At 44.6% G+C, this 26,254-nt stretch overlaps 1 protein-coding gene across 1 annotated transcript in view; it reads left to right on the top strand.

Moving 5' to 3' along the window:
- LOC125438474 (retinol-binding protein 2-like) overlaps positions 1 to 22,296 on the top strand; it is a 29,637-nt gene extending 7,341 nt beyond the window's left edge. The window contains exons 2-4 of the mRNA XM_048506912.1: positions 6,653 to 6,831; positions 18,532 to 18,633; positions 22,061 to 22,296. Of these exons, the coding sequence (XP_048362869.1) occupies positions 6,653 to 6,831; positions 18,532 to 18,633; positions 22,061 to 22,114 (335 nt within the window). The 3' untranslated portion in view covers positions 22,115 to 22,296. The remainder of the gene's footprint in view (positions 1 to 6,652; positions 6,832 to 18,531; positions 18,634 to 22,060) is intronic.
- The last annotated feature ends 3,958 nt before the right edge of the window (positions 22,297 to 26,254 follow it).

The raw sequence follows: 26,254 nt of genomic DNA, 5'->3' as shown, positions 1-26,254 counted from the left end.
CATAAGCTTAAAGTTCCTCCAAACCTGGATGGTGTCGATATCGAAAGACTCTCCTGAAGACACCCTGAGAGCTTGACCCTGTGACTGTACAACCCTATGCATGATAAATGTGCACCACACCAACTCCCTCCACCAGAAATTCCACATTGACAGCATCATGCAGAAGTCACTGCGAAAATTAAGAACCTTGGGCAGAATTTTTTTGGGGTGGCCTGCAGAGGCACATTTTTGGACATGTATCAGCACCAAGAATGTCGGAGGGTATCATCAAGGGAGACTGTCCTGAATGACATCCCCTACGCTTAGTGCAAAGTTTACAGGTTTTAGGGGGGCCAAAGTTATGGACCACTCCAAAATGGTAGCCACAATCTCCTTAGCTGTCATTGGAATTTCAATGGGGGGGATAGAGGCCCCTTTGAGGGTCCATAACTTTGGCCCCAGGCTGAACTGCACCAAGCTTGGTGTCATCAGGACAGTCTCGATGATACCCTAGTAATTGAATGCCACTAACTTTAAAAATTCCCGGTTTTCATGTTTCACCGCTCCTGCACATGAAGCCTGCTGGAGTGAGTAAGGCCGGTGAAACACGCAAACCAGCATTTTTTAAAGCTAGTGACACTAAACTTTCAGGAGGTAACATCAAGGAGACTGTCCTGATGATTACCCCCAAAGGATTGGTGCAGTTTCTGGATTCAGGGGAGCCAAAGAGTTATAGGACTCCATCAAAGAGTGTAGCCCCCCATCTAATCAAGCTCCCATTGCGAAACAAAATGAGGGAGATGAGTTGCACCCCTTTTGCCCCAGGAGGTCCATACCTGGGAACGCCAAACTGCACCAAAACTTAAAGGTGAACTGGCAACATCAGGACAAGTCACCTGATGATACTCTGATAATTTGGTGCCGATACATCTCAAGAATGGCGTCCCCTGCAGGCACACCCTTAGAAATTTGCCCAGATTCTTTGTTCTGCAGTGACTTGGCTGTATTGCTGTCAATGTGGAGAGATTTCATCAGTGGAGAGGGGCTGTTAATATTGGTGCACTTGTTATCAAGGTACAGTCACAAGAATGTTCCCAGAGGAATTATCATTCCAGGGAGAGTCTCCTGGGATGACCTACCAAAATCCAGGTTTGGGGAATTGCTTCAGGGGAGTTTAATTCCTATGGGACCCAAAAGGGTAGGGGCCCATCTCCCACTTCCACCTGGTAGTAAAGTTCCCCAAACCTCGAGAGATAGTTAATCATCCAGAAGACTCTCCCTGAAGATACCCTGAAAAGTTACAATGTGGGTTTACCATGAAAAATGTGCTCCACAGCCCCTCAGAAATTCCCTAAAATTGACAGCAATGCAGTGGCTTCGAGTCACTTGCAGAACAAAAGGAATCTTGTATAGCAAATTTTACTGGGGGTGCCTGCAGGGGGTGCATTTGTAGATGTATCGGTACCAATATTTCCAGTGTAATCATCAAGGAGACATGTCCTAGTGATGGTACCCTCAAAGTTGGTGCCGTTTTACCCAGGTTCCAGGGGGGCCAAAGTTAATGGACCCTGAAAAGGGTAGCCCTCATCTCCTTAGTTCCCATTGGAAAGAATGGGGAGGATAAGGGACACTTCACATTTGGGGGTCCATAACTTTGGCTCCCCTAAACCAAAATGTCACCAAAGCTTGGAAGGGTATCATCTTGGGACAGTCTCCTGATGATATCCTGAAAGAGCCTTGGTGCTGATAATGTTTAAAAATGTCTCCCCTGCAGCAGCCAAAATGTAGAAAAAAACACCAAAAAATAAAACGCCAAAATTACGGCTGGTAATCCCAGAATCACCATGGATTCGGATCATGTTAGGATTCGGACCAGCTCAGATTCGGCTCCTGCTCGTCCGAATCCGTCCGAATCCGTGCAGATTCGGTAAAAATTCGGATTTGGACTGTCCGAATCTCCAACCCTGCAAATATCATTTGTTTCCTAAGCCCTTTTCGCACATGCAGAATAATGCACTTTCAATCCACTTTCAATGCACTTTGAAGCTTAGGATTTGCGCTGCATGCACTGTCTTGGAATAATGTAGTCCAAATCCAGTGCATAAGCTCAATTGTAGAAAAGAAATTGGATTGAATGTGCATTAAATTCATGCGTAATTAAGTGCGGGAAGACTAGTAAGTTTTGGACTGCAGTTCTAGACTTCCTCTTTGGTTTTGTATTTTGTGTATAAGATTTTTTTTTAATTTTATTTTTGTTGTATTGTACATTATATCTGCAAAACTGTTTAATAAATAAGTAAGCATTCCATAGCAGAGGCAAAGGTGAGTAATATTAGTAGCAACAACAAATGAATCAGAAAAACTGACTGAATCTTATTGATGGGCCAATCTCTGCTCCCCCTGGGGCATGCCACTGGTAAGCTCTCCAGGAAATTGTAGGTCTTTCCACATCATCCCCATTTCAATTGACTGTGCATCAAAAGATGCAAGCTAGCCCTAAAGATGCCACACAGCCCATGTCCTACCATTGATTGAGCAGTCACATTTCCAACATGTGTTATTAAAATGAATGTTTTTCTTGAATAAATATTAAAGAAGGGTGATTTCCACCACCCACACACACCCAGCCCTAAAATTGAAATCATGCCAAAATGACTCAAGCACCGTACTGACTATAGGATTTTATTTGAGCTGTTTCCTGAAATTGTGTTATAATGTCACTGCAACACACCATCTAGAGAGCTCACCTAAACTATTTGTTCATTTAGCATGTTAAAGTCAACAATCTTATGCTACAAATGAGAATGTAAATCTGCTGTCAGATAATTAATATGTAAATCCTTATTTTGAAATAATCAACCCTAGTTAGAATACAGAAATTCATTTAGTAGATGATATTGGGAAAGGGGTTAATATATGTGTGAATATATATTTCAGTGTCAAAATGTTTTGAAAAAATATTGTATTTTTTTCTGTCTACAAGTAGCTGCACAAATTCTTAAACTACATTTTGGAAGTTTGCTTGTTGAAAGCTTTTAATACATTAAATTGTTGCTTAGAGGATAATTAAAAAATAGTTGCATTAAATTTAAAACATTAGTGGTAGCCTGGTCATTTTGAATAACAATTTAGGAGTATCATTTATTTAGTTCGGTAATTTTTGTCCTGAGACATGAGTCTTTCCTCCTGAATTTTACCCTCACAACAACCTTGTGAAGTAGTTTAGACTGAAAGAGAATGATTGGCCCAAAGTCATCCATCAAACCTCGTGGCAGACTATGGATGTGATCCTTGTCTAACACTTTAACCACTACACCAAGCTGCAATTAATGTACTGAAACAAAGCAGGAATGTCATGGGATAAATCCTCTTATGGGTTGAGAGCTGGCTAAAAAGTAGGCAGCAAAGAGCAGGAATAAACTGTCCATTCTCACAGTGGAGGGACGTGAGCGGTGGCGTCCCTCAGGGATTTGTTTTGGGACTAGAGCAACTGTCTTATGAGGAGCAGTTAAAACATTTAGGGTTATTTAGCTTAGAAAGCTGGTGGTTAAGGGGAGACAGGTCTATAAAATTATGCATGGTATGGAAAGGGTGGACAGTGACAAGCTTGTCTGCCGCTCTCATAATACTAGAATGTGCAATCATCTGCTGAAGCTGGAAGGTTTCAAAAGAGACAAAAGGAAGTATTTCTTCAGACAACACACAGCTACATTGTGGAGCTCCCTGGCCCAGAATGTTGACGGCTGCCAACTTGGAAGGCTTTAATAGGAGAATGCATATGTTCATGGAGGATAAGGCTATCGATGGCTTCTCGTCAAAATGGCTACTAGTCATGATGCATACCTATTATCTCCAGAATCATAGCAGCATGCCTATTATATTAGGTGCTGTAGAATACAGGCAGGATATGGTGCTGCAGTTAGTTGTATGTGAGCTTCCTAGAGGCACCTTGTTGATCAATGTGTGAACAGACTGCTAGATTTACTGAGCCTTGGTCTGATCCAGCATGACATTTCCTATGTTCTAAAATGGGTCACCAGCTTTAAAATTCTCCTCCTGAGAGTGTTTAGAACAGGGGTAGGGAACCTTTAACACTCAAAGAGCCATTTGGACCCGTTTTCCACGGGAAAAGAAAACACTTGGAGCAGCAAATAATTTTTGACATTTAAAATAAAGATAACACTGTATATATTGGGCTTTTTTAACCTTTTACTCCACTCATTCTGAGAAGCGCATGGATGCACGGCAAGGATGGGGCCAGCAGCTCAGCCTTGCCAGCCGCCGGGAAAGCGCCCGCCCCGCTCGAACAAGGCGGGCGAGAGGGGAAGCCTGCGGCGCGGCCAGCTGCGGGCACTTGGTGCGCCCGCCCTGCTGCCTGCAGGGCAGGCAAGGATGAAGCCGGTGGCTCGGCTCATGGAGCCGCAGTGCAAGGGCGGAAAAGCCGCATGCGGCTCTCGAGCCGCAGGTTCCCTACCCCTGGTTTAGAATGTGCCCTAAGCTCCCCCAGCAGTCTTGCATGACCAAAGCCTACCGGAATCACTCTCAAATCATGGTCCTTGAAAGAGAAGGAGCAGGAAGACAAGTAACTGGAAGGTCCTGCACATGGAAGAGTCAAAGGTGCCTCAGCTGGGGGGGGGGAAGGTGGGAGATTAGCAAGGCCAAGGAAGGTTACCTAAGGGTCTGTTTCTCCCACTGCAAAGAACTTGACACCTTTGAACATTTCCTTAGAAACATTTAACTCCACTCCTCTCTGTTCACCAAAGTCTCACAAGACTAATGGTCACAGCTTGTCGAAGGCTTTCACGGCCAGAATCACTGGGGTGCTGTGTGGTTTCCGGGCTGTATGGTCGTGTTCTAGCATCTCTCCTGATGTTTTGCCTGCATCTGTGGCTGGCATCTTCAGAGGTTTGGGGTTTTCCTCTTCCTCCGCCCTTCCTCTTAGCAGCAGCCTAATTGAGGTAACGGGTGTGTGCACTGCAGGATGAGCCATCTCTGCTGGGCAATTGCGCTTCCATCACATTTTATAGTGTAATTGGGTGGAATGGGTTATGTGTGCTGCAGAATGAGCCATTTCTTCTGGAAAATTGAGCCTCCTCTGCCTGCTGCTGATGCCCCTCTCTACCTATCACCTGGGGCATCTGCCACCCCTCACCCCCCCCCCGATCTAGCCCTGTACAAATATGTGAGATTGTAGAAGCTCTCATTTAACTTGTGATATGTACAAATAGGGCCTCAGGTCAGGTCCATATTGTATTAGGTATTTGGTATCTACACTGTTTGTAATATTGGGTTCTAGCTGCCAGGAAAAAGCTGAGAAGAGGAGACATTTTGTAGCACAGGTAAGAGCCAAAGCCAAGTTCTTAGTTCATAGTCCATAACACTGAAGCAAAAAATTGTGCTGGTCAATTCATAGCACTTCTTCACAATACTCATAATTTGGGACAAGTCTTATGGTCCCAGGAGTAGTAATAGCTAAATGGAACTTATCTGTGTTGAGACAGCATACCTCTGAAAGCTAGGCACTGGGAGGGAAATAACAAGGGAAAGCTATGGCCCAAACTGTGGACCTTATGGAGCCTCTGGTTGGATACTGTGGGGAACCAGATGCTGGACTAGATGGATCATTGTTTTGCTGAAGCAGAACTCTTCTTATGTTCAAAGATCCAATCAAGAAGTAGGTATAGGGGCTAAATGGACAGCAGAGAGGTAAGTGGTGGGAAAGGTACTAGGCTCAGTAAGCACAAAAAGACAGTCTGGTACAGTGGTTCTCAACTTGAGGGTCAGGACCCCTTTGGGGAGTCGAACGACCCTTTCACAGGGGTCGCCTAAGACTCTCTGCATCAGTGTTCTCCATTTGTAAAATGGATAAATGTTAGGGTTGGGGGTCACCACAACATGAGGAACTGTATTAAAGGGTCACGGCATTAGGAAGGTTGAGAACCGCTGGTCTAGTAGCTTCCCTCAACAACAACACCCAGAATGAGGAAGGGCAGAAGCTCCTGAAGCAAAAATGCAAGGAGCTGATAATACAGAGAACTGAGAGGATTGGCTTTCCATGAAGACATGCCTTACAAGTCCAGGACAGCTCTGGTAAGCTCCATCTTTTGTATGGCCTGAAATGATTGCAGTATCCTTCACTGATCAGCAGCCTTTTTGGAGTTGGGATCATGGCAGTTGCAGCACCATCCCTTGTTAGCAGGGATGGAGTGAGGGGGAACTGCGCCTGGGGCACGTGCCCGCCCTGTGCCCCTGCTGCAGTGTCACCCACACCCACCCCAGAACGCTCCCGCCATGCCCCGGCCTCGCCCCTGCCGCAGTGCATGCCTGGGGCGCCGCTCCCCCCAGCTCCATTGGTGCTACACCACTGCTCGTTAGTCATAATTCTGATGTTGTAAAAACAAGTGGGTTGGGATAAATGAGAACCTTTGGCTGAAAGCATACTTGGAAATTCAGATCAGACAGCTATCCTTCCATTGCTTCAGCAAACTACATCTAAAACAAATGATATGTCAAAAAGTGTTGTCATATAGTAAGGGGTATTATTGTTCAAACGAACAAACATAGCAGCCCCTCCAGGCTCACATATCTCTTTGGATTATAACCTTACTGTTGAGAAATTTAAGTTTGAATGTAGTGAAGTTATTAACAGGAATGTTTCTTGGGGTCTTTACAGATATTGATTTTGCTACACGTAAGATTGCAAACCACTTGAAACAAATGAAAGAAATTATCCAAGAAGGAGACAATTTCAGGACAAAAACACTGAGTACTTTCAGGAACTATGAAGTGAATTACACCATAGGGGAAGAATTTGAAGAGCACACCAAGGGGCTTGACAACCGAGTGGTGAAGGTAGAAACCTATGATTTGTTTTCCATTTACACAGCAGTCAACACCAGCACCTGACATTAAAAAAAAAAGGCTGAAAGCAAATTATAAATGTTAAGGAAATGTTTATTTATAAGGAAGCTATGATTTGCATTTCAGAAACAGGATGTTCTTCTATTGCAAGTATTTATTTTATATGTAAATGATGATAATTCTCAAGCTTGTGACAGCAAGACAGAATTACTTTCCATCTTCAGAGGCTCATGCATTTCCTGTTGATAGCAGAGGCTCTCCCTCACAGATTCCTAAGGGCTAAAGCATATTCCTCTGTATGGGGGAAGTCACTCTTGAGTGATTTATCCTCCTGGGCCACTATGAAAAAAATAATTGCATCTGCAGTAGCAAGTTTTTCATTTCTGCCCATGGTTTACATCCTACAGTTCCTTGCTTGTGGTGAACCGGTGTTCTTCCTTCTACACCAGGAGCCTACTCCAAATTTTGCACATTCAATAAGTCTGATGACCTAAGCAGAGGAGGAATTGATGTTTTTAAGGTTGCTATTAGGACAACTGGCTGTGAATTCAATCCATTCTTTAGAATATCAGTCCCTTTACTTCAAGTAGCAAGATTTCACATGTGACAAAACAATACACAAAAACGCAATTTATTGTAAAAAATATTCTGGAAACTCACATAAACAGCATAATGATGGCTTGTACATCACCATATGTACATCACATGAACATCATAATTCTTGGAGAGGGCAGTGTCTCAGTGGTGGAGCATCTGCTTGGCATGCAAATGGCCCCAAGTTCAATCCCTGACATCGCTAGTTAAAAGGTCTAGCAGTAGGTGACCTCTGCCAGAGATCCTCGACAGCCACTGCCAGTCTCGGTGGACAATACTGACTCTGACAGACCAGGAGTCTGATTTAGTATAAGGCAATTTCATATGTTCATGTGTATGCAGTGAATACATGGCTTTGTTACTGAAGGCCATGTTTAATTAAGGCATTTACAGGTTGTAGCATTATCCTTTTAATCACTATCACTCTTTCTACAACATGATGCCACTGGAACTGAAGTTTGGAGGTGGAGATTGGTAAGAAGGGCTATTTTATGTTTCTCCATTGCCCCATTTCCCTCTGAAAACTGGGATCTCTTAAGCTGCTTTTGGCTCCTCTAAGAATAACCCGTGTTTGGTATTTACAGCTACATAAGTTTCCTACAAATTCCTACCTGGAAATCCCTTCCATGCTGAGAAATATTGTTAACATGTGAAGCAGTCCCTCTGGGGTCAGCATTTTGTAGTTTCCAGGGAGACTCTAGCTTCCAAGTTCCCTTCCTTCATACCTTTGGATACTTCATCTCTTATCTATGTTAGCTGGATGCAACCTAATATAAGTTTCTGCTCCCCTCCTTATACTAGTGTGGTAGCAGAGCCAGAGCAAGGAGAACTATGCACCCTGCACCCGTGCCATGCCCCCACCCACCCTGGAATACCCCTGCCACACCCTGAAACACCCCTGTTGGTGACAGGTGACCTCGGACACCACTTCACCAACCGCCCTGAAACTTTCAGACGCCACCCCTCATGCCTCCTACTGTGTTCATATCTCCTTCCCTCTCTCCGACACTGCACCTACACCCCAAAAACTCCTTCCCCCCCCCCAAACCCAAGCTGTGCATGCCCACCACCAAGCTTGGAATGCCTCCACAACAGAAACAACAGAACAATGGAACTCTACAACAGCTCGCCACCACCCTCGCCCTCCCCCCCACCTCCTACTGTGCATGCCCACTAGCCGCCATCCAGCCATCCACGCACACAGCCCTTTGCTTCGCCGCCCCCCCCACCTACCTCCCAACGCATGCCCAGCATAAAACACACACACACACCAGCGGCCCGTGGTCCGCATGCACCCTCCCCCCCATCCTCCAAATGCACATGGCTGCTACAAGCCACCCCCCTCCGCCTTGGCACCCAACCCCCACCAACTACCGCTGCGCATGCCCGTTTCCACAAAACCCACCCACCCCACCCGCCGATGCTCAGTTCGCTGCCCAAGCACGGCGAACCTTCCTCCTCTGTGTTCCTTCACCTGCTCAGCCACGCGGCCGGGAGCGGACTGCCTGCCCTTCCAAGCAAAGATTCCTGTGGTTTTGGTCTTCTGTTGTGCCGACCAGTCAGGAGAGTGTAAGCCTACCCTGTAAGGACAATTGAGAGGGACAGTGCTCACATCAAAGTAGTGATAACAGTGGCAAAACAGCTTTAATAAAGTGTAACAGTGCTTCAAGATTATATAAGAGAGTTAAGAGAGGAGGAGAATGAAACACTGAAGTATGTAATTGAACACATAGGAGAATAATATCCCTTTGGTGCCTAGTCTTTGAAGTATGGTAGGGATTAATCAAGTTAGCAACATTTCATACCTAGAATCAGGGGCTGGTACTGCTATAGACCTGCTGGGGCCAAAGGTCGGTCCACAACTGACCAAACTACATCCACCACTTACTCCCCACCCACCCACCCCTACCCTGCACAGGCTGTTGCTTGTTCTCTCACCTTCTTCAGGGCCACACATGGCAGCACCAATATCCAGCTCCGATGGCATCACACAGCTGTAAATTCTTCTTCTCTTCTCCTCAGAGCAGCAGAAGTAAGGGTTCTCTAGTACTACCACTACAGGCAGTGGTCCACAGGCACATTTTTAATGTCAAAGACTCATGCCCAATCTTGGAACCAACGGCAGTGGATAATGGTCAGGAAAGAGTTTATCTACAGGGTAGAAAAGCTCTTTCAGACTGAAAGTACCTACATTTAAGGTACAGCCATTAACATTTTACATTTTCTATAATGCACTATTTTGAATTCTATGGCCCAAGTCACAGTTTGTTTCTCTACTCGCCCACAGTTCTCCTGCCTCCCAATATGTTTACTGATAAATAACTATCTGGCCAATTTTTCGTTTTGATTCATTCATGTTTTGGCAGCCTTGAAGTGTTTACATTCTTTTTATACACCCACACCTCTGCAATCAGCTACAAGTAGAAGTGCTAGAAAGAGCTTTAATGCATATCGTAAACGTAGCCTGTTGGGAGAAAGCTTTTTTCTACAGTTTTGCCTTTGCCTTCTGCAACTGATATTGTGAATTGGCTAACAGAAATTCTGTCACAGGCATCAGTGAATCCCATAAAATATACTTGTCAAATGCAGAGTCGTTTTTCAATTTTTATCATACATATGAAGTTGCTGTTAACCAAGTCAGACCATTGGCCCATCTTGCTCAATACTGTGTATTCTGACCATCAGGCATCCAGAGACCTTTTTCAACATCTGCAATATGTTTAATTGAAGAAGCCAGGAATTGAACCTGGGACCTTCTGCTTTCAACATGTGTGTTCTGCTACTGAGCTGTAGCCTTTTCTTTCATTTTCATCTATGAAGTAAAGTGAAAAGGGATTAGGGGAAGTTCCCATTCTGAGAGTAAGACTTCATTTTGCAGTGATCAGCTGTGCAATGTGTAGCTTGTTGCCTAAGGCTAGTTGTTATTCCTGATTCCAACCAGAGTTCAAACTGGTCTAATGTTCACTGTGACTATATTGGTCTACATCACACCTCTAGAACCCAACGGCAAACACTGCTGTCTCCAAATTACTCTTTTTCCCCCATAAGAGAGCAGAGGGAAATTTGCTACTTATATACAACATCTTTATTGTCATTTGTGACCTTTCTGTGGCCTGCCATCGCAGGATGGTGCTTATGACTCTGTCAGAGCCATCCTTTACCAGCCCTATCTGTGAACAAAAGTGCCTCCTCGCTGAACTTTCTGCAACCTCAATTTTCTCCTCCTATCTCTCCACTGTTATCTGTTTGAAAGAAGGAAAAAGCAACTCATTTCTTTTATAATCCTATCTGATCTCTTATCAAGATGATTTCTGCCCAATATGCCTCACTGCCACATGCTATTTTTGCAAAAGAAGCAGGAATTAATTATTTCAAAGAAGTCATTGTGTACCTCTATGGCTTTCAATCCAGAAATGTAGAATGTTTTCAGGCACTCACAGGGACTGTGCTATAGACCGGAAAGAAAGAAAGAAAGAAAGAAAGAAAGAAAGAAAGAAAGAAAGAAAGAAAGAAAGAAAGAAAGAAAGAAAGAAAGAAAGAAAGAAAGAAAGAAAGAAAGAAAGAAAGAAAGAAAGAAAGGCAGTATGTCATGCGAGGTAAAAACACAGAGTTTTCAATTTTTTTGTGATGTCAGATTCTTGTTGCTGAACCACAAACTACAAATTATGAAGAGAAATCATTGAGTGATATCCCTCCACCTGTCCCTCACCCACATTGCACCCATGGAGTGGGCAGGAGCCTGCTACTTTGACTGGGAAAGCAGCTGGTGGTGAATAGCTCTTTCCCCTATGCCATTTTTCCAACGTCAGTCCAACCCTCTCAAGATGTCATTTATTCCTGAGGGCAGAAATTACAAGCACGATGGAGGTTTTTCCCCCATGGAACCTGAGTGAGGCAATGACAACCATTTAGAAGAAAGATACTCCACAGATCCTGTTGAATTCAAGTCTAGTAGCACTTTTATTTATTTATTTATTTATTTATTTATTTATTTATTTATTTATTATTGCATTTTTATACCGCCCTCCCCCGGAGGGCTCAGGGCGGTGTACAACATTAACAACAGACAATAAAAAGATAAAAATAAATTAAGACTTAAAATGCAGCATTCAAATATCAAACCCTATTCAAGTTTAAAATAGATGGCATCCGACTATTAAAACCTCCTCTTAAGAGAGGGACAGTGGGTCTAGAATGTTTCTCAGCATGTTTGTTTGTTTGTTTAGAGACTTTGTTTGTTTGTTTAGAGACTTACAAGATTTTTTGGATATAAGCTTTTGAGAGTCAAAGCTTCCTTCATCAGATAACTTTGTACAGTTTATATCTCCAAAATCTTGTTAGACTCTGAGGGCTACTGAACTCAAATCTAGCTGTTCTAGTGCAGACTAACAGGGCTACTCTCTGAAACAGATACTGTTTAAATTCAATGGAAAGTCTAAGTGCCTGAAGAATTCAACATCCTGTATTTACCACACACACACACACACACACACACACCCCGTAAGATGACAACCATGGACTTTCCAGTGTAACGTGCAGAGGATATTCCCAAAGATTGTCCAAGTTTTCAGAGATATATTGGATCGTGTGAGAAGCAAACAAACCCAAAATTCAAGCTGCAAGTTTACTTGAGTGGGGCTTCCTGTCTAGAAAACATTCCTAGGACTGCAGCCTTAATAACCTCTCCACATCTGAAACAGAAGTGTGTGGCGTATTTGATGTGAAAATAGTTTAAATGATGCATGGCTTCCCTACTGCTGTGCTGCATAATGCTTTTGATACTTTCTTTTTAAAGCAGCAGAATAATGCAGATTTCAGATCTCAGCTACTTTTTTTGTGGCCAATTCCACCATAAATTCACTTTATCTAATTCTCTTCTTTCGTGTGTGTAACATTATTGTAAAGGATTCAATAGTGTTGATGGTGAAGTAACCTTGAGTGCATTCCACAGCCCGGGCGATGGGCCAGATGCATCGGCGGAGACTTTATCTCTGCGCGGGAGATGAAGCCTCTGTTCCCATGGGAAGCAGGAAGAGGGGATGGGGTGACTGGTATTATAACCTGTGCTTCTGGCGGGAAGTGTCATTCCTGCCACTGCGTGTACTTGAGCTTTCTTAGATGTCTTAATAAATGGACTTTTACTACCAAAGCCTTTTATTTCTGCGTCTATGGAATTCCTTACCTTGTGGAAGGAATCTTAATTCATCTATATTCCTGTGCAGTGGACCTCTTGTCTTGCGATGGAGAGGTTGAATTTTACTGGAAGAGTGCGGTAGCCCCAAAGAGGCTCCGACCTTTCCCTTCTGGATCCTGGAGGAACCAGCAGGAGAAGCGGAGCCTGCGCTGGTGGCTCTTTCCGTCCTCGTATCAGCCGCGAGTCTTCCCTTTACTCCGTTGGAGCGAGGGGCGTGGCGAAGCGACCATGAGTGCGTTTGAGCTGTCTATGGATCGGCGCCTGTGGATCGGAACTGTACCCGTTTTGGGGGGGATTATAAACCTGAGAGGCAACCTGTCATGGAGGAGGCGGGCTTGACCACCTTTCATCGCGGCAACCCAGGAGTGTTGAGCGATTCCTGAACTTCGTATTTTGGTGATGCTCCCAAAAGAACCACCGTGGCTTGCTTACTGGGGCCGATCAAGGACACGGGACTAAACCGGGGTGGGAGGGTATCCGTGCAGCTTCCCCATCCCGGACCCCTAATCCCGGGCCAGCGCCGCAGAGGTGCCTCGGGGGGGAGCCACCGGTGGCTCGCGGCTTCGGTGTCTCCGATGCCTCGCTTCCAGGCGGCGAAGAGTCCGAAGAAAGCCTGCATTCCCAGCCAGGTGGTTTCCTCTCCCATCGAGGGAGGACTGGGATGAGGAAGTGGGACGACTGAAGTAGCGGCATGGAACCGTGAGCGCCAGCTATGGGAGGAGGGGCGGGCACAGTTGCAGCAAATGCGCGAAAACCTGCAGAGGACCCGGGAACAACCATAAAAGAAGTCCAGCTTCGAGTTGGACCGTGCCAAAAGCAGCGCTCCAGCGACAATATGCCAGAATCGATCAGTCCATGATAAAGTCCTGGAACACTCCAGACTGGATTTACAGCGGCGGCGTTCAGGCTCTCGCATAAAGAGTGAGCTCACTGAAGCCCTTAAGCGGGGCCGAACTGGCTGATTGGAGCGAGAAAAGAGCTGCTGCATCGCACCAGGATGCATTGGCTCGCCAAGGAGAGGGATCTGGCTGCGTTGGAGAGGGAACTAAGGAGGCAACGGGCCGGGAAGCCCCAGAAGTTGGAGTCTATGCTGTTACTGATCATGCAGCCAGGGGCCGCGTACCTGGAGTCCTGCCACCCCAAAGCGCCAGCCCGGTCCGGCTCCCCGTTACACAGCTGCCTGCCCAACCCGCTCAACCCGGCGCAACCACCTCCCCAGCAGGCACCAAGAGCCGTCGAGCGGAGCTACTATGGCCCCGATACCAGCCCGTTTTGATGCGACCGCTTAAACTTCCCTACTTCATCTTGCAACTCAATGCCCACGCCAGAGACTATGATGATCGTCTATACCCGGTCTGAGCAGCGAAAAATCGGGACATTCGGCTCCAGTCCTGGATGGGGCAGCAGCCCGACTGGTTAAGTGACTGTTTTGGATTTACAGGATGAGGACTCTGCGCAGTGCCGCATTCCTCCAAGCTTTAGGCGGCGCTTTCAAGATCCAGGCGCCCGAGAATGAAGCTATCAGCACCATCAAAACCATCCAGCCAAGGCAACGCCCGTTTGCAGAATTTGTCCGTGAATTGCGATGCGTGACTGCTCTGGAACTTCCTCCTGGTGGCCTGAGCATGAAATCACGAATACTTCTCCGGATGCTGTGGACAGCAAGCTCGTGAAAGCGGTGTTTTAATTCGGGTTCCTCGTACCATTCGCGGATTGGATCCAGTTAGGAGGTCTCAAGTGGCGTCTCGTTTGGAATCGCTTCGTCAAAGAGGCGCCAGCCTAAAACCACTACTGTGTCCACCAAGTCCAGTAGCGGCTCCTACCGAAACCACCTCCGACCGCCCGTGGCGGAAGCTTGAGTTGTGTCTTTACTGCGGAGGAGCCAGGTCATCTAGCACGCCAACTGTCCCAGAAGCCAAACCAGCGACCCCAGCTCAGCGCCTCCGTCTGCCAAACCACCGCGCGGAGTCAGGGGACGCCTCCCACTGGCTTTCGTCCAAAGCGGTGACGAAGCTGACAGAAGGAGGGCGGCTGTTTGCCTTTCTTCAGCCCCATGGACATGGGCCCGACTCCTGGCGGTGAGTGAAGGCGAAGCGCTCTACTGTTCAAGCATTTCTGGCCAACCCGTAAACACTCGCGTATAGCCTCGGCCTTGTGGATTCGGCTGCTCCCACTGCTTAATCGGCCCAGGTGGCAGAGGAGCTGGGTCTGGACCGAATTCCACTGGCTAAGCCCATACCATTCACCCAAATGGGCTGACCAGCCCTCGGGAAGCGAAGGACCGGCCCAGTTCAAAGCAGCGAGTTCTCCTCCGTTCGCCGACCATTGGGAGAAAATTAGTTTCATTTTGCGCCAGTGGCCTCCATGATTTTAGGCATGCCTTGGTTGTTGTTACATGAACAAAATTCCATTTTGGAAGAAAGGATCTCAGAATTCACTGACCCTCCCCTCGCGGTGAACACATGAATTGGGAAGAAACCCAGCGTCTCCTGACACACACCCCTCTCTGGCTTCCTCAGTGATTGCTCGATTCTATTGGCATCCCACCTGCATATCAAGATCTAGCCAGAGTTTTTCAGGAGCAGGAATGTGATCAGTTGCCACCCACAGAGACACTGACTGTAAAATTGTCATACAACCAGAGCAACTGCAAAGGTAGAATCTACGCATGTGAGTCCCAATGAGGAGAAGGAACCGTGCCTTCTTGAACAAGAACCTTGCAGCGGTTTCATCACGTGGGCTACCAAACCTGCGCTGCTCCCGTTTTGTTTGTCAAAAGAAAGATGGATCTTTAAGGCTTTGCACAGATTGCTCCGAGGTCTCAATCGCGGTCTCCCTGTCCAATAAATATCCTTTGCCTTTGATCAAAGGACCTTTTAGATGCACTTTCGGCAAAGGGCAGCATTTTACTAAATTGGACTTGAGAGAAGCTTACTACAGAGTCAGAATTGCTGAAGGATATGAACACCTGACTCGTTTAACACAAAGTTTGGACAGTTTGAATACTTAATAATGCCATTCGGGTTAAGTGGGACCCCAGAGCTTTCATGGCCCTTATTAATGAAGTTCTCCATGATTTACTGTACAAAGGGAGTTGTTGTATACTTAGATGGCGTTTTAATTTACTCATAAAAGCGATAAGAAGAGCATGAAATATTGGATTCGAGAAGGTGCTAAGCAGCGTATGACAACTCTCTCTTTGCCAAACTCTCCAAATGCTGTTTTCATCAGACTCCATTGACTATTTGGGTTGCGGATCTAGCCGAGGGCTTAAAATGGATCCTGCTAAAATTGGCCTTGAGTCCTCCAATGGCCTACCCCCACCAACATAAAGAACTCCAGTGGTTTGCTTTTTTTATACCCCAATTTGCTGAACTGACTCCCTCTCACAGACCTCTGCACTAAGGAGTAGGATCACTGTCCGTAAGCCGGGGCCCCCCTTTTCTGGTCTGAAAATGTCAAACAACCTTTGAACTATTAAAATCCTCGTTTACCACGAACCTATCCTAAAGCACCCCTGACCGGATCTCCGTTTGTGGTTCCGTGGGCCGCCTCGGACAAAGCACTTGGGGCAACCCTGTTGCAGAAAAATAAAGATGGTAGACTGGTTCCGTTGTGCTTGTTGTCAAAAAAATTCTCTGGTGCGAGCTCCGCTGGACTGTAGGTGACAAAGAGACTAGGCCATCAAGCACTCTCCACTTGGCCACTGGCTGGAGGCTAAACATCCCTTTTCAAGTTTGGTCCGGATCCATAAAAACCTGGCAGCTCTTTTCCCCTCAAGATGTCCGCCAAAACAACCCGTTGGGCGACTGTTTTCTCGTTTCTCTTTTACAGTCCATTTTTCCCTGGGAAAACCCAACAAACTAGCTGTGGCGGCTCGCTTCTACCGGGAGGGTGGAGCTGCCTGAGACATTCCACGCACTGTTCTTTCCCCTCCCAGTTGGGGTTGGCTGTCACTTTCGATCTCAAACTTCCACTTCTCCTCGCCCCAGTTCCCAGTCGTCCTCTCCTTTCCTCTGCGGGAATTGGAGGCCAGAACTCCTGTGAGATCCCAGCGGCGAAGGGGACTCCAATTCGTTTGGAGAATGGAGTTTGTGGAGGAATGTTGATGCGATGCCTCCCCTCATAAACCAGGTTCTTGAAGCTTGCGATGCCCGTTCGGCTGGAGCATTTTGGCTTTGAAAACTCTACTTAGCCTGGTCAGTTCTGGTGGTGGCCATAAAGACAGTAGAGGCATACATTAAAGGCTGGGTTTGTGCAGAAGCCAAAACCATCCAGGAAAGCCCATGGACTATTGCAACCTCTCCGGTAGCTTCCCGGCCTTGGGAAGTCATCTCCATGGATTTCATTACAGATTTGCCCGAGAAATGGCCACGGTTTTATGGGTGGTGGTAGACTTATTCTCTAAACAAGCCCATTTTATTCCATATTAGCGCCATCCCCTCCCAGCTCCCTAAGTTAGCGGCTGTTTATTCAACATGTTTACCGTCTCCATACGCCCCCCGTTAAGGTGGTCTCAGACCCAATTCATCTCAAAGTTCTGGAAAGCGTTTTAGGGGTTGTTGGGGAGGCCGTATCATACGCCCTACCGCGATTCAAAGTGGCCGAGGCGGAGAGAGCGAACAAGAACCCTAGAGCAGTATTTACGTTGTTACACCAACTACCACCAAGACAGGTGAGTGCGAGCTTATTCGTTCAGATCGCCTACAACAATGCGGTTCATAGTGGCTACAAAGAAACCCCTTTGAAATTGTGTCTGAGTGGCTCCTTCCGCCCGTTGCCACAACTACCGCAGCTGCCTTGGACCCCCAGAATTTCAACAATGGATTTCATCCCTAGCCGAGGGATGGAAGTGGAGTCAGACATATACAACAAGCAAGGACTCCCAAAAACTGCAAAGCGGATAAACATCGCTGGATTTCCCTCGCACGTGTGGGCTCCTGGGTGTGTTATCTACAAAAAATCTCAGGGGCCGTGCATAAAATTTTTCCAAACTTGGCAAGAGATTTGGTGGGACCCTTTCAAATTACTAAAGTGATTAATGATGTCACTGCCATTAGATTTGCCTAACTCTCTTAGTAACATCCATCCTGTGTCTTCCATTCCAGCTTGCTCAAGGCTCCGCTTCACGATGCCTGGCCACGACCATGGAGGAATACCGACTATTATTGATGGCCCACAAAGCACTCTGAAATTGGCGTATCCTGGACTCTGCGGCTTTAATGTAAGCGCTTGCAATGTTAGTTTCTTGGGTGGGATATTCCTCTGGGTATAATCAATGGGTCTATTCGAAAACATTGAAGCCCCCACCCTTATTGCTGCTTTCCACGGCGCCTTTCGCTGAAACCTGGGGAAGGGGTCTTCTTTAGGGGAGGCAGAGTGTAAAGGATTCAATAGTGTTGATGGTGAAGTAACCTTGAGTGCATTCCACAGCCCGGGCGATGGGCCAGATGCATCGGCGGAGACTTTATCTCTGCGCGGGAGATGAAGCCTCTGTTCCCATGGGAAGCAGGAAGGGGGGATGGGGTGACTGGTATTATAACCTGTGCTTCTGGCGGGAAGTGTCATTCCTGCCACTGCGTGTACTTGAGCTTTCTTAGATGTCTTAATAAATGGACTTTTACTACCAAAGCCTTTTATTTCTGCGTCTATGGAATTCCTTACAATTATGGATCATTGTGTCAGGAGAAATAGCTGTGAACTGGAAACATAAACCACTTTAACTGACACGGCCAGTTTCCAACTTGAATTTGAAGAGCTGGGTGAGGGAGGAGGTGAAAGCGTTGTCTGTTGTTGCAGTTCCTCCTGGCAATATACTACTGCTGTGTCACCTTGGTTGCAGTTTGTTGGGAGACTTTCACATTTCTTGGAGCTTATTGAATGTTATCGTTTGATCCTTGCAGACACTAGTGAGCTGGGATGGTGATAAACTAGTCTGTACCCAGAAAGGTGAAAAGAAAAATAGAGGCTGGAAACATTGGATTGAAGGAGACAAACTGCATCTGGTAAGAGCTGAAATCACTGATGCGGGATATTGCAAAGCCGGCTCTGTAGCGAAGTTCTATAACTTTTTGAAGGATGTTTCATAGTCTCTGCTCATTTGACTGTGATAGCTGTGTGCCTGCTGCTTATTTTGAAAGTGCTTCTGCTGTGCAATTTTCTCCACTATTTTATAACAGATTTGATTCAGCCAATATAGTGTGGATTTGGGCAGCCCAAGTACACATCTCTGTCCAGACGGAACTTAAACTCATATCAGAGTTCCCTGGTTTGGTTTGCTTGACTTTATCTCAGTCCAGCACATCTCACAAAGTTGTCTGGATAAAATGAAATAGCTCCATGTATGCTGCCTGCACTTTTTGCAGGGAGTGTAGGATAAAGTGTCAATTAAATAAATAGTCCAATACACAAACAGGAATGCTCCCTTTAAGTTATTCTTGCAAGAAACATTATTTGCTGCAGAAGATTCCTCAGGAAAAGATCTCCAGTATTTTCAATGAGCACCACTTGCTTTTTATTCAGTTGTTATAGATATGTTCTCAGTCTTTCCTCAGAAACAGGATGTAAAGCCACCAGTTCTTCATCCCTGGGAAGCTTGGGTCTTTGAAATCTTTTAGAAATCCTATTAGAAATCAAAATCCTGGGATGACAAGAATGGAACCCACAAGGACTCATATGGAAGGAGAAATCTGATTTTCCCCGACTTCCCATATACTCTTTATCTCCATTGCCTTCTCACCCCCTTCTCTCTGTTGTCCCTCAGTTCCCAGCCCACTTGAAATTGCTGTGTCCTCCTCCTGTCCTGACCATCTTTGAGGTCCTGCACTGAATCTCAAGTCCCCTAAATTTGCAAGCCTCTAAATGAGAGGTGCCAAACATAAATCTCAGAGCTGCAACTGTCCCCTTGAGAGTGCTTGTAAGGTCACCCCTCCCCCCAGGCCTGATCTGATGAAGTCACATTCATGTCATATCCAGCCCTTGTAACAAATAAGTTAAATGTGACTGTCCTAAATAGTAGCCACTGCTGCTCCCATTACCCTAATGTTATTATTTGCACGGGAATCAGGCCACAACTACTAGAAGTTGTGATGTTTAATGGCGTAAGCATGGTTTTTGGGGTTTTTTTTAAAAAAATCTAAAATGGTAAGAATTGAATAGAAAATAAAAATTAAAAGATATTTTGTGAAACCTGTGTGTAAGCATAACTGATACATCACAATCCATCTTCTATCCTACCAGCATTAAGATTCTGTGAGATTTATGTCCATAACAAAGGTGTGCACTGAGTTTCTGAATTTTTTTTCCAAACTTTGTTTTTGGTCTCAACTTTTGCTTCCTCTAGAGATTATTATTATTATTATTATTTATTTAATTTGTATACCGCCCGATCCCCGAAGGGCTCCGGGCGGTGAACAACATTCACTACAACATCAACAGGAGCGGTCGTACAAATATAAACACATAGGCTCCATCCCATAAAATAGCTTAAAACTCATAAAACAGCAAAAAACCATAATACATAATAAAAGGCGTCCGACCCCAATTTAAAACCTACCCCCATGGGGGGGGATGGCAGGACCCCTCAATATGAGGGGACCCTGATGTAACTGCCCTAGGGGCAGATGCTGATCTGTCCTTGGGGACATCATACCTCTCTATTGTCCCTTAAACTCCCTGAACATTCTAAAACTGGGATCTTTCTCCCCTCTCTTATCATACCAGCATTATGATATCCAAGACAGTGGAAGATAGGAACTTATTGTCTATACACACTCTCCTAGGATATAGGCAATTGTGAGGCGATAGGTCTGGAATAGATGAGGAAATTTATTTTATTTATTATTTAATTTATATCCCACCCTTTCCCTGCAGGTGAGTAAGGGTTATATTCACATGATCTTGGAGTGAAATGGCCTGATGAACAGAACTGAGCAACTCACACTTGCTCAGGAAGAACATATCACAGACAGAGAGGTGTCAAATGATATTGACACTAGTTACTGGGAGAGGGGGCTTCTTATAGGGAAAAACATACCCTCAGCATTATGCAGAGTGATCCTTAATTTCCCAGGACAAAGACAGTCCTGCCTTTCCAGGGAAAGACACCAACCAAAATGACTGGGTCAGTGACCTAATGGGTTGAAGCATTAGCTTGATGTTCCAAGCTCAGAAGTGTTTCCAAGAGGGAAAGTTAGTTGATGAAATTACAGATGTAAAGCAATGACGGTGTAAATGAGGCGATTGTTAAAGGTATTGGTCAGAGGAAGAGGCATTGGGTTAGCAGAACACTGGGCAGGTAAGCACATTAACACATCCATTGACTTTACCGGGGTGTGTGGTCCAGGGCTGGAGATGGGAACTCTTTCCAGGGTGAGGTCTTTGTGCTCACTTCATTCTGTCAAGAAGAGTGTGAGAGAAGTACTATGCAAGGTGTATTTGGAGGGAGGCAAGTCCAGACATAGTTTTTTCTCCTTGTGGGCACACAATGCAAGGAATGTGGCAACAGATGACTCAGTTGTGAAGAGAAGAAATTGAAAAATATTGAATAGAGTCCAAAATCCTATATACTGATATTTAAAGGATGCTCTTCTTAGAACAGGCCACTGGTACTTTGTAACATTCTCCCTCTGTTTACATGGTTGCAAACTGAGACAGCACCATTCAGTGCAAAACAAAATTGACTATTTGCAGCCACAAAGGGACCAATAGAACAGGGCAGGGGATTAATTTCACACCCTCATAACAATACATTGGAAAGTACCCATCGATAATGTGGTCTTAAAGGTTTTTGTGGTCATAAAATTGCGCTTTCAACTTTTAGCAAAGGACAGTCAATAAGATGAATAAAAATACGACTCGGTTGACTTCACTCCAGAAGTAACCAGTTTCTTACCCTGCTCCAAGGCAGGCTTACTTTGTTTTATTGCAAAACAAATTCAAAATTTGCCAATAATCTCATTGGCCAGATTTGTAATGGTTGGTAGAACATCCTAAGTTAAGATCCACATTGTTCAGATACTGGCAGAGAAACCTATTGACAAAGTGTTACAGTTACCTCCTGTTATCTTTAAAGCTTTTCCTTCTTGCCTTTTGCAATTTCCTTGTTGCTTCAGTGAGCTTAATAAATTACAGTATGTTGGTTAATAATAGACTATGCAACGTCCTGCCGTTACAGAGCAATTTCCATGCATTTTTCATTTTTATCCGTTTTAAAACTCAATTCAAGTGTCAAAATCTAATTACTGCAACCTGTATTGCTTGCTGGCTGATAGGCTACATAAAATACACTGCTCTTTTCCTTTTAATAGTGCAAGTCCATTGTTAATGCATTGGCTCAGCTGTTTATCTACGAGTTTTGGAGTTTCTGAGATGCTGACTGTAAGAAACACAAATGGGAATGCTAGGAGCTTATCAATTGTTTTATTGTTACAGGAGCTGATGTGTGAAGACCAGGTGTGCCATCAAGTATTTAAGAAGAAAAAATAAATTGATCAGAACCCTGTCCAGCTGCACGCTGTATAATTATGTTGTTTGCTGTGTTAAATTGAAGAAAAAGCACCTGACACTACTGTAGATCTGCTGCTTTGTCTTGGATTTCTTTTTAAATTATTTTTAAGGCAAGAAAACATCTTTAGAAAAGGAAAAATCCTGAAGCAACAATTCAAGAAATAAACACAATTATCTTGAATATGGCACATCGCTCCATGAAGTTCTAATGTCATAAAACATTTGGATGATGATTGCGGTCAAAACCAGCATTCTTTGTACACTTTCTAGCTAATTTAGGTCTGGGTCACTGAGCCCTTCATGCCAGGCAACAGATTGGCTTGACAGGGTAGTAATGGGACAGCAAGTCAGTAACAGCTAGGCTGGCAATTTAAAGTTGGCCCAGTAACTGAAGCCTGTTGTTATCTGGGAAATGTGTTTGCTGAACAAACTTCACATGTTTTTAGTTTAAGCTTTACAGAGTTGCCTCAAAAAGAAAACTAATACAACTTGCAAGTTGGGACAGAGACTTTGCTGGTTGTCCTCACAATTAATCTGTAAATAGGTGGATCAAGGTCCTGGTGTTTACCTTTAAAGCCTTAAACAGTCTGGGACCATCATACCTATGGGTCCCAAAGAGCTTTATGCTTCTTATAGGGTTCTAGGGATAACACATGAACAAGTAGACATGAAAACGGCTGATAATATGGTGCTAATTATTGTATGCTGCCAAAAAAAGAGTATTCCTCTTAAAAAACAACAAATTTAGTTTATTTACAAATTCAGCATCTTTTCAAATTCCATGTTCCAAACAGGAGGAACAGACCGAGTCATATGTATGAGATAATACATGTTTTTGCAGACTTCTACTGAGTTCTACAATGTTCATTTAGGCCAACTGGCTCATCAACTAAGACAACATCATGTATTCTCTTCTCAACAGGTGAACCATTGGCATTCAAGGTGAAGAAAATGGGCTGACCAGTATATTGAGCAACCAGTGTTCAAAGACATTGTAGCTCGTGTTAAGAGCTCGTGTATCTAATCTGGAGCTCGTGTATCTAATCTGGAGGAACCGGGTTTGATTCCCAGCTCTGCCGCCTGAGCTGTGGAGGATTATCTGGGGAATTCAGATTAGCCTGTACACTCCCACACACGCCAGCTGGGTGACCTTGGGCTAGTCACAGCTTCTCGGAGCTCTCTCAACCCCACCTATCTCACTGGGTGTTTGTTGTGAGGGGGGAAGGGCAAGGAGATTGTAAGCCCCTTTGAGTCTCCTACAGGAGATAAAGGGGGGATATAAATCAAAACTCTTCTTCTTCTTCTTCTTATAGGTATAGCTGTTTTACAATATGAAATCATCATCAGTTTTTGACCAGTTTATCTGTCATCACTTTCCTTAAACAAGCCTCAAAACTATAGCTGGGTGATTTATTTTATTTGTCCGTTTATTCACTTATTCATTTGTTTATTTAAAACATTTCTTTGCCACCTTTCCACCCAAGGCAGTGAACATCAAAATAGTAAGTTTCATCATTAAAATATTTAAAATTAAGTATATGTATAAAATAATTCAACAAAAGCAGATAAACACACATAACAGCCAAACCAGGGAGGAGAGCCAATAACAATTGTTAGGGTATGCCATACAGACAAAAATGTCATCATTCACTGTCGGAAGATATCAGTGAAGGGAGACAGAGGAATCTCCCTGGAGAAGGAATCCCAAAGTTTTGGTGCCACCCATCTAACTTTACAAGGCAGGAAACTGGCAGCCAGTGTAGATGGAACAAGACTGGAATGATGCAGCCCCTATGATTCACTGCAGTTGACATTGCAGCTGCAGCATTCTGAACCAACTTCAGGATAGACTCATTTAGATTGTGTTGCAGTAACCAATACTGGTACTTTATTCTTATGACAATTCCTTGTGCGTAAGCTAAGAGGACTGAAGGAGTTCTTTGTTCATGCCTGTTTGGATTAGTTGCCCAGTACATAGATGCAACATGTAGAAGTAGGCTGTCTGTAAGAAGCTGCAGTTCTCTCTATGCTTATTTGTGAAATGCATGGTTAGTGCTAGGAAAAAAAGAACTATAGGTTTGCGTACCCCTCTTCCTCTCCTTTGAGCAGTCTTAAACTGACTTACAATTGCCTTCCATTCCTCTCCTCACAACAGCCACCCTGTGAGGTGGAGCTGAGAGAGTTCTGAGAGAACTGCAACTAGCCCAAGGTCACCCATCAGGCTTCATGTGTAGAAATGGAGAAAACAAACCTGGTTCACCAGATTAGAGTCCACCACTCATGTGGAGGAGTGCGGAATCCAACTCGGTTCTCCAGATTAGAGTTCACTGTTCTTAACCACTGCACCACATTGGTTAGGGAAAAGGAAGAAAAGTAAGTTTAGAAAGAGCTTCTTCATTCAAAAAAATTGTTACATTCTGCTCAAGATTATTCCTGTAATGCTGACGAAGTTGGCTATTTAATTACAATGTTTGTTTCTGCTCTAATTGGCAGGTTCACATTTAGCTGTAACACTGGGAGGGGTTGGTCCCATTTCTCTCTTACACACACACACAAATACATATACACAAAGAGGCTCTTTTTAGTTCTAATTTCTGAGTGATTGGAAGAGTAGCAGTGGGGATGTTTTAATTTTGATCTTCTTGATTACACTTGCTATGCAGATGTGAAGATTAGAAGATGAGATAGAATCATTTTGTGAAAATGAGATTAAAAGGAAATTAACCAGACATGCATTTGAGAGCTGCAAAGATTTTGTCAATTATTTCCCCAACTTCCTACTTACTTTAATTAGATCTTGTGTTGCACAGTGACTTATTACACTAGATGAACACATGACAATGAGAATGGTGGAATAATCAGAAAAACAGCCCTGGGACAACATAACTATTGGAGCCTATTTTCCAGTATCGCTATTCTGACACACAGAAGTCCAGATCAGACAAACGTATGGATGGGACTGTATCATGCATCAGGGATTCACCCAGTTCACTCTCCTTTGGAATATACTATGGCTTTTTACAGTTATGTTAATTATTTAGTAGTAACAGCATACTCAGCTTTGTTAAGCCCATAGAACAGAGACAAACCCATTTATAATGTGTGCGTATAAAATAAAGTGATGGTAGTGGAAGGATGAGGTGGGCCTGAGATCAAATCAGCAACACACAACATTTGAAGGCCAGCACATTAAAATACAGAAAAAGTCACTGCCAAAGAAGAGACTGACAGTGCAATCCCAAGTAGAGTTACAGTCTTCTCAGTCTGTTAAAGTTAATCAGTTTAGAAGGGTGTAACTCCAGCTACGATTCCACCATTTTAAAAAAAGTGGAAGACAGGGAAGTTTTTCAGGCCTGAAAAGCAACATAGCAGGATATAGAACTGGTAGCAGAAGAAGTGATCACAGAGCATGCAAGGAACAGGAGAGGCACGATCAATAATGAAGAAATAGAGCATTCAGAGTCAGGAACTGAAAGCTAAGATAGAAGAGATGGGGAAGCAGTACAAATTTCTGCCTATATCCATGCCAGGATTCTCCAAAGTAGTGCCCATAGTTGCCATGGCATTCCCTGAGTTTTTCAGAAAGTGAGCAGGACCATTGTAAGGCAGCACTTGCTATTGGCTGCTTTCTTTCTAATGAAAGCGTTTTCCATGACTGCCTCTAGAGGATTAGGAGAACACCCATTATGCAGGTGTCCGTCACACCAGCCCAGCTAGCTCAGGAAGAAAGATGTCTGTGCAGCATGTACACCAGCAAAATCCCTACCCTGTCCCAATGCATGCCTAGGAAAACCTAGGCAGGAACTGCTGGCTTCAGGCTTGCTTCAGCAAAGAGGCACAGATATCAAGATGGAGTCTGTCAAGGTTCCTAGATGTTCACCCAGGACCTGCTGGTGCGTGGGCTCTCCTTCTGAACCAAACACACAAAGTATAAAAGTTATTGTTTCTTAATAAAGGAAGAACAATTCAAAGATACTGATACTGGCAACTGCAAATAGTATAAAAAAGAAACTGGAAAGCTGCTGCTGCTAGCATGAGAAACAATAGTTCCAATATTATCCAATCAGAAATATTCATTCTTGTGTCACCTTTGCTTCATAGAGCAAGCAGGTTCAGTGT

The sequence above is a fragment of the Sphaerodactylus townsendi genome, linkage group LG08, assembly GCF_021028975.2.
Source record: "Sphaerodactylus townsendi isolate TG3544 linkage group LG08, MPM_Stown_v2.3, whole genome shotgun sequence".
Lineage (NCBI taxonomy): Eukaryota > Metazoa > Chordata > Lepidosauria > Squamata > Sphaerodactylidae > Sphaerodactylus > Sphaerodactylus townsendi.
This window is presented reverse-complemented; position numbering and strand designations above follow the sequence as displayed.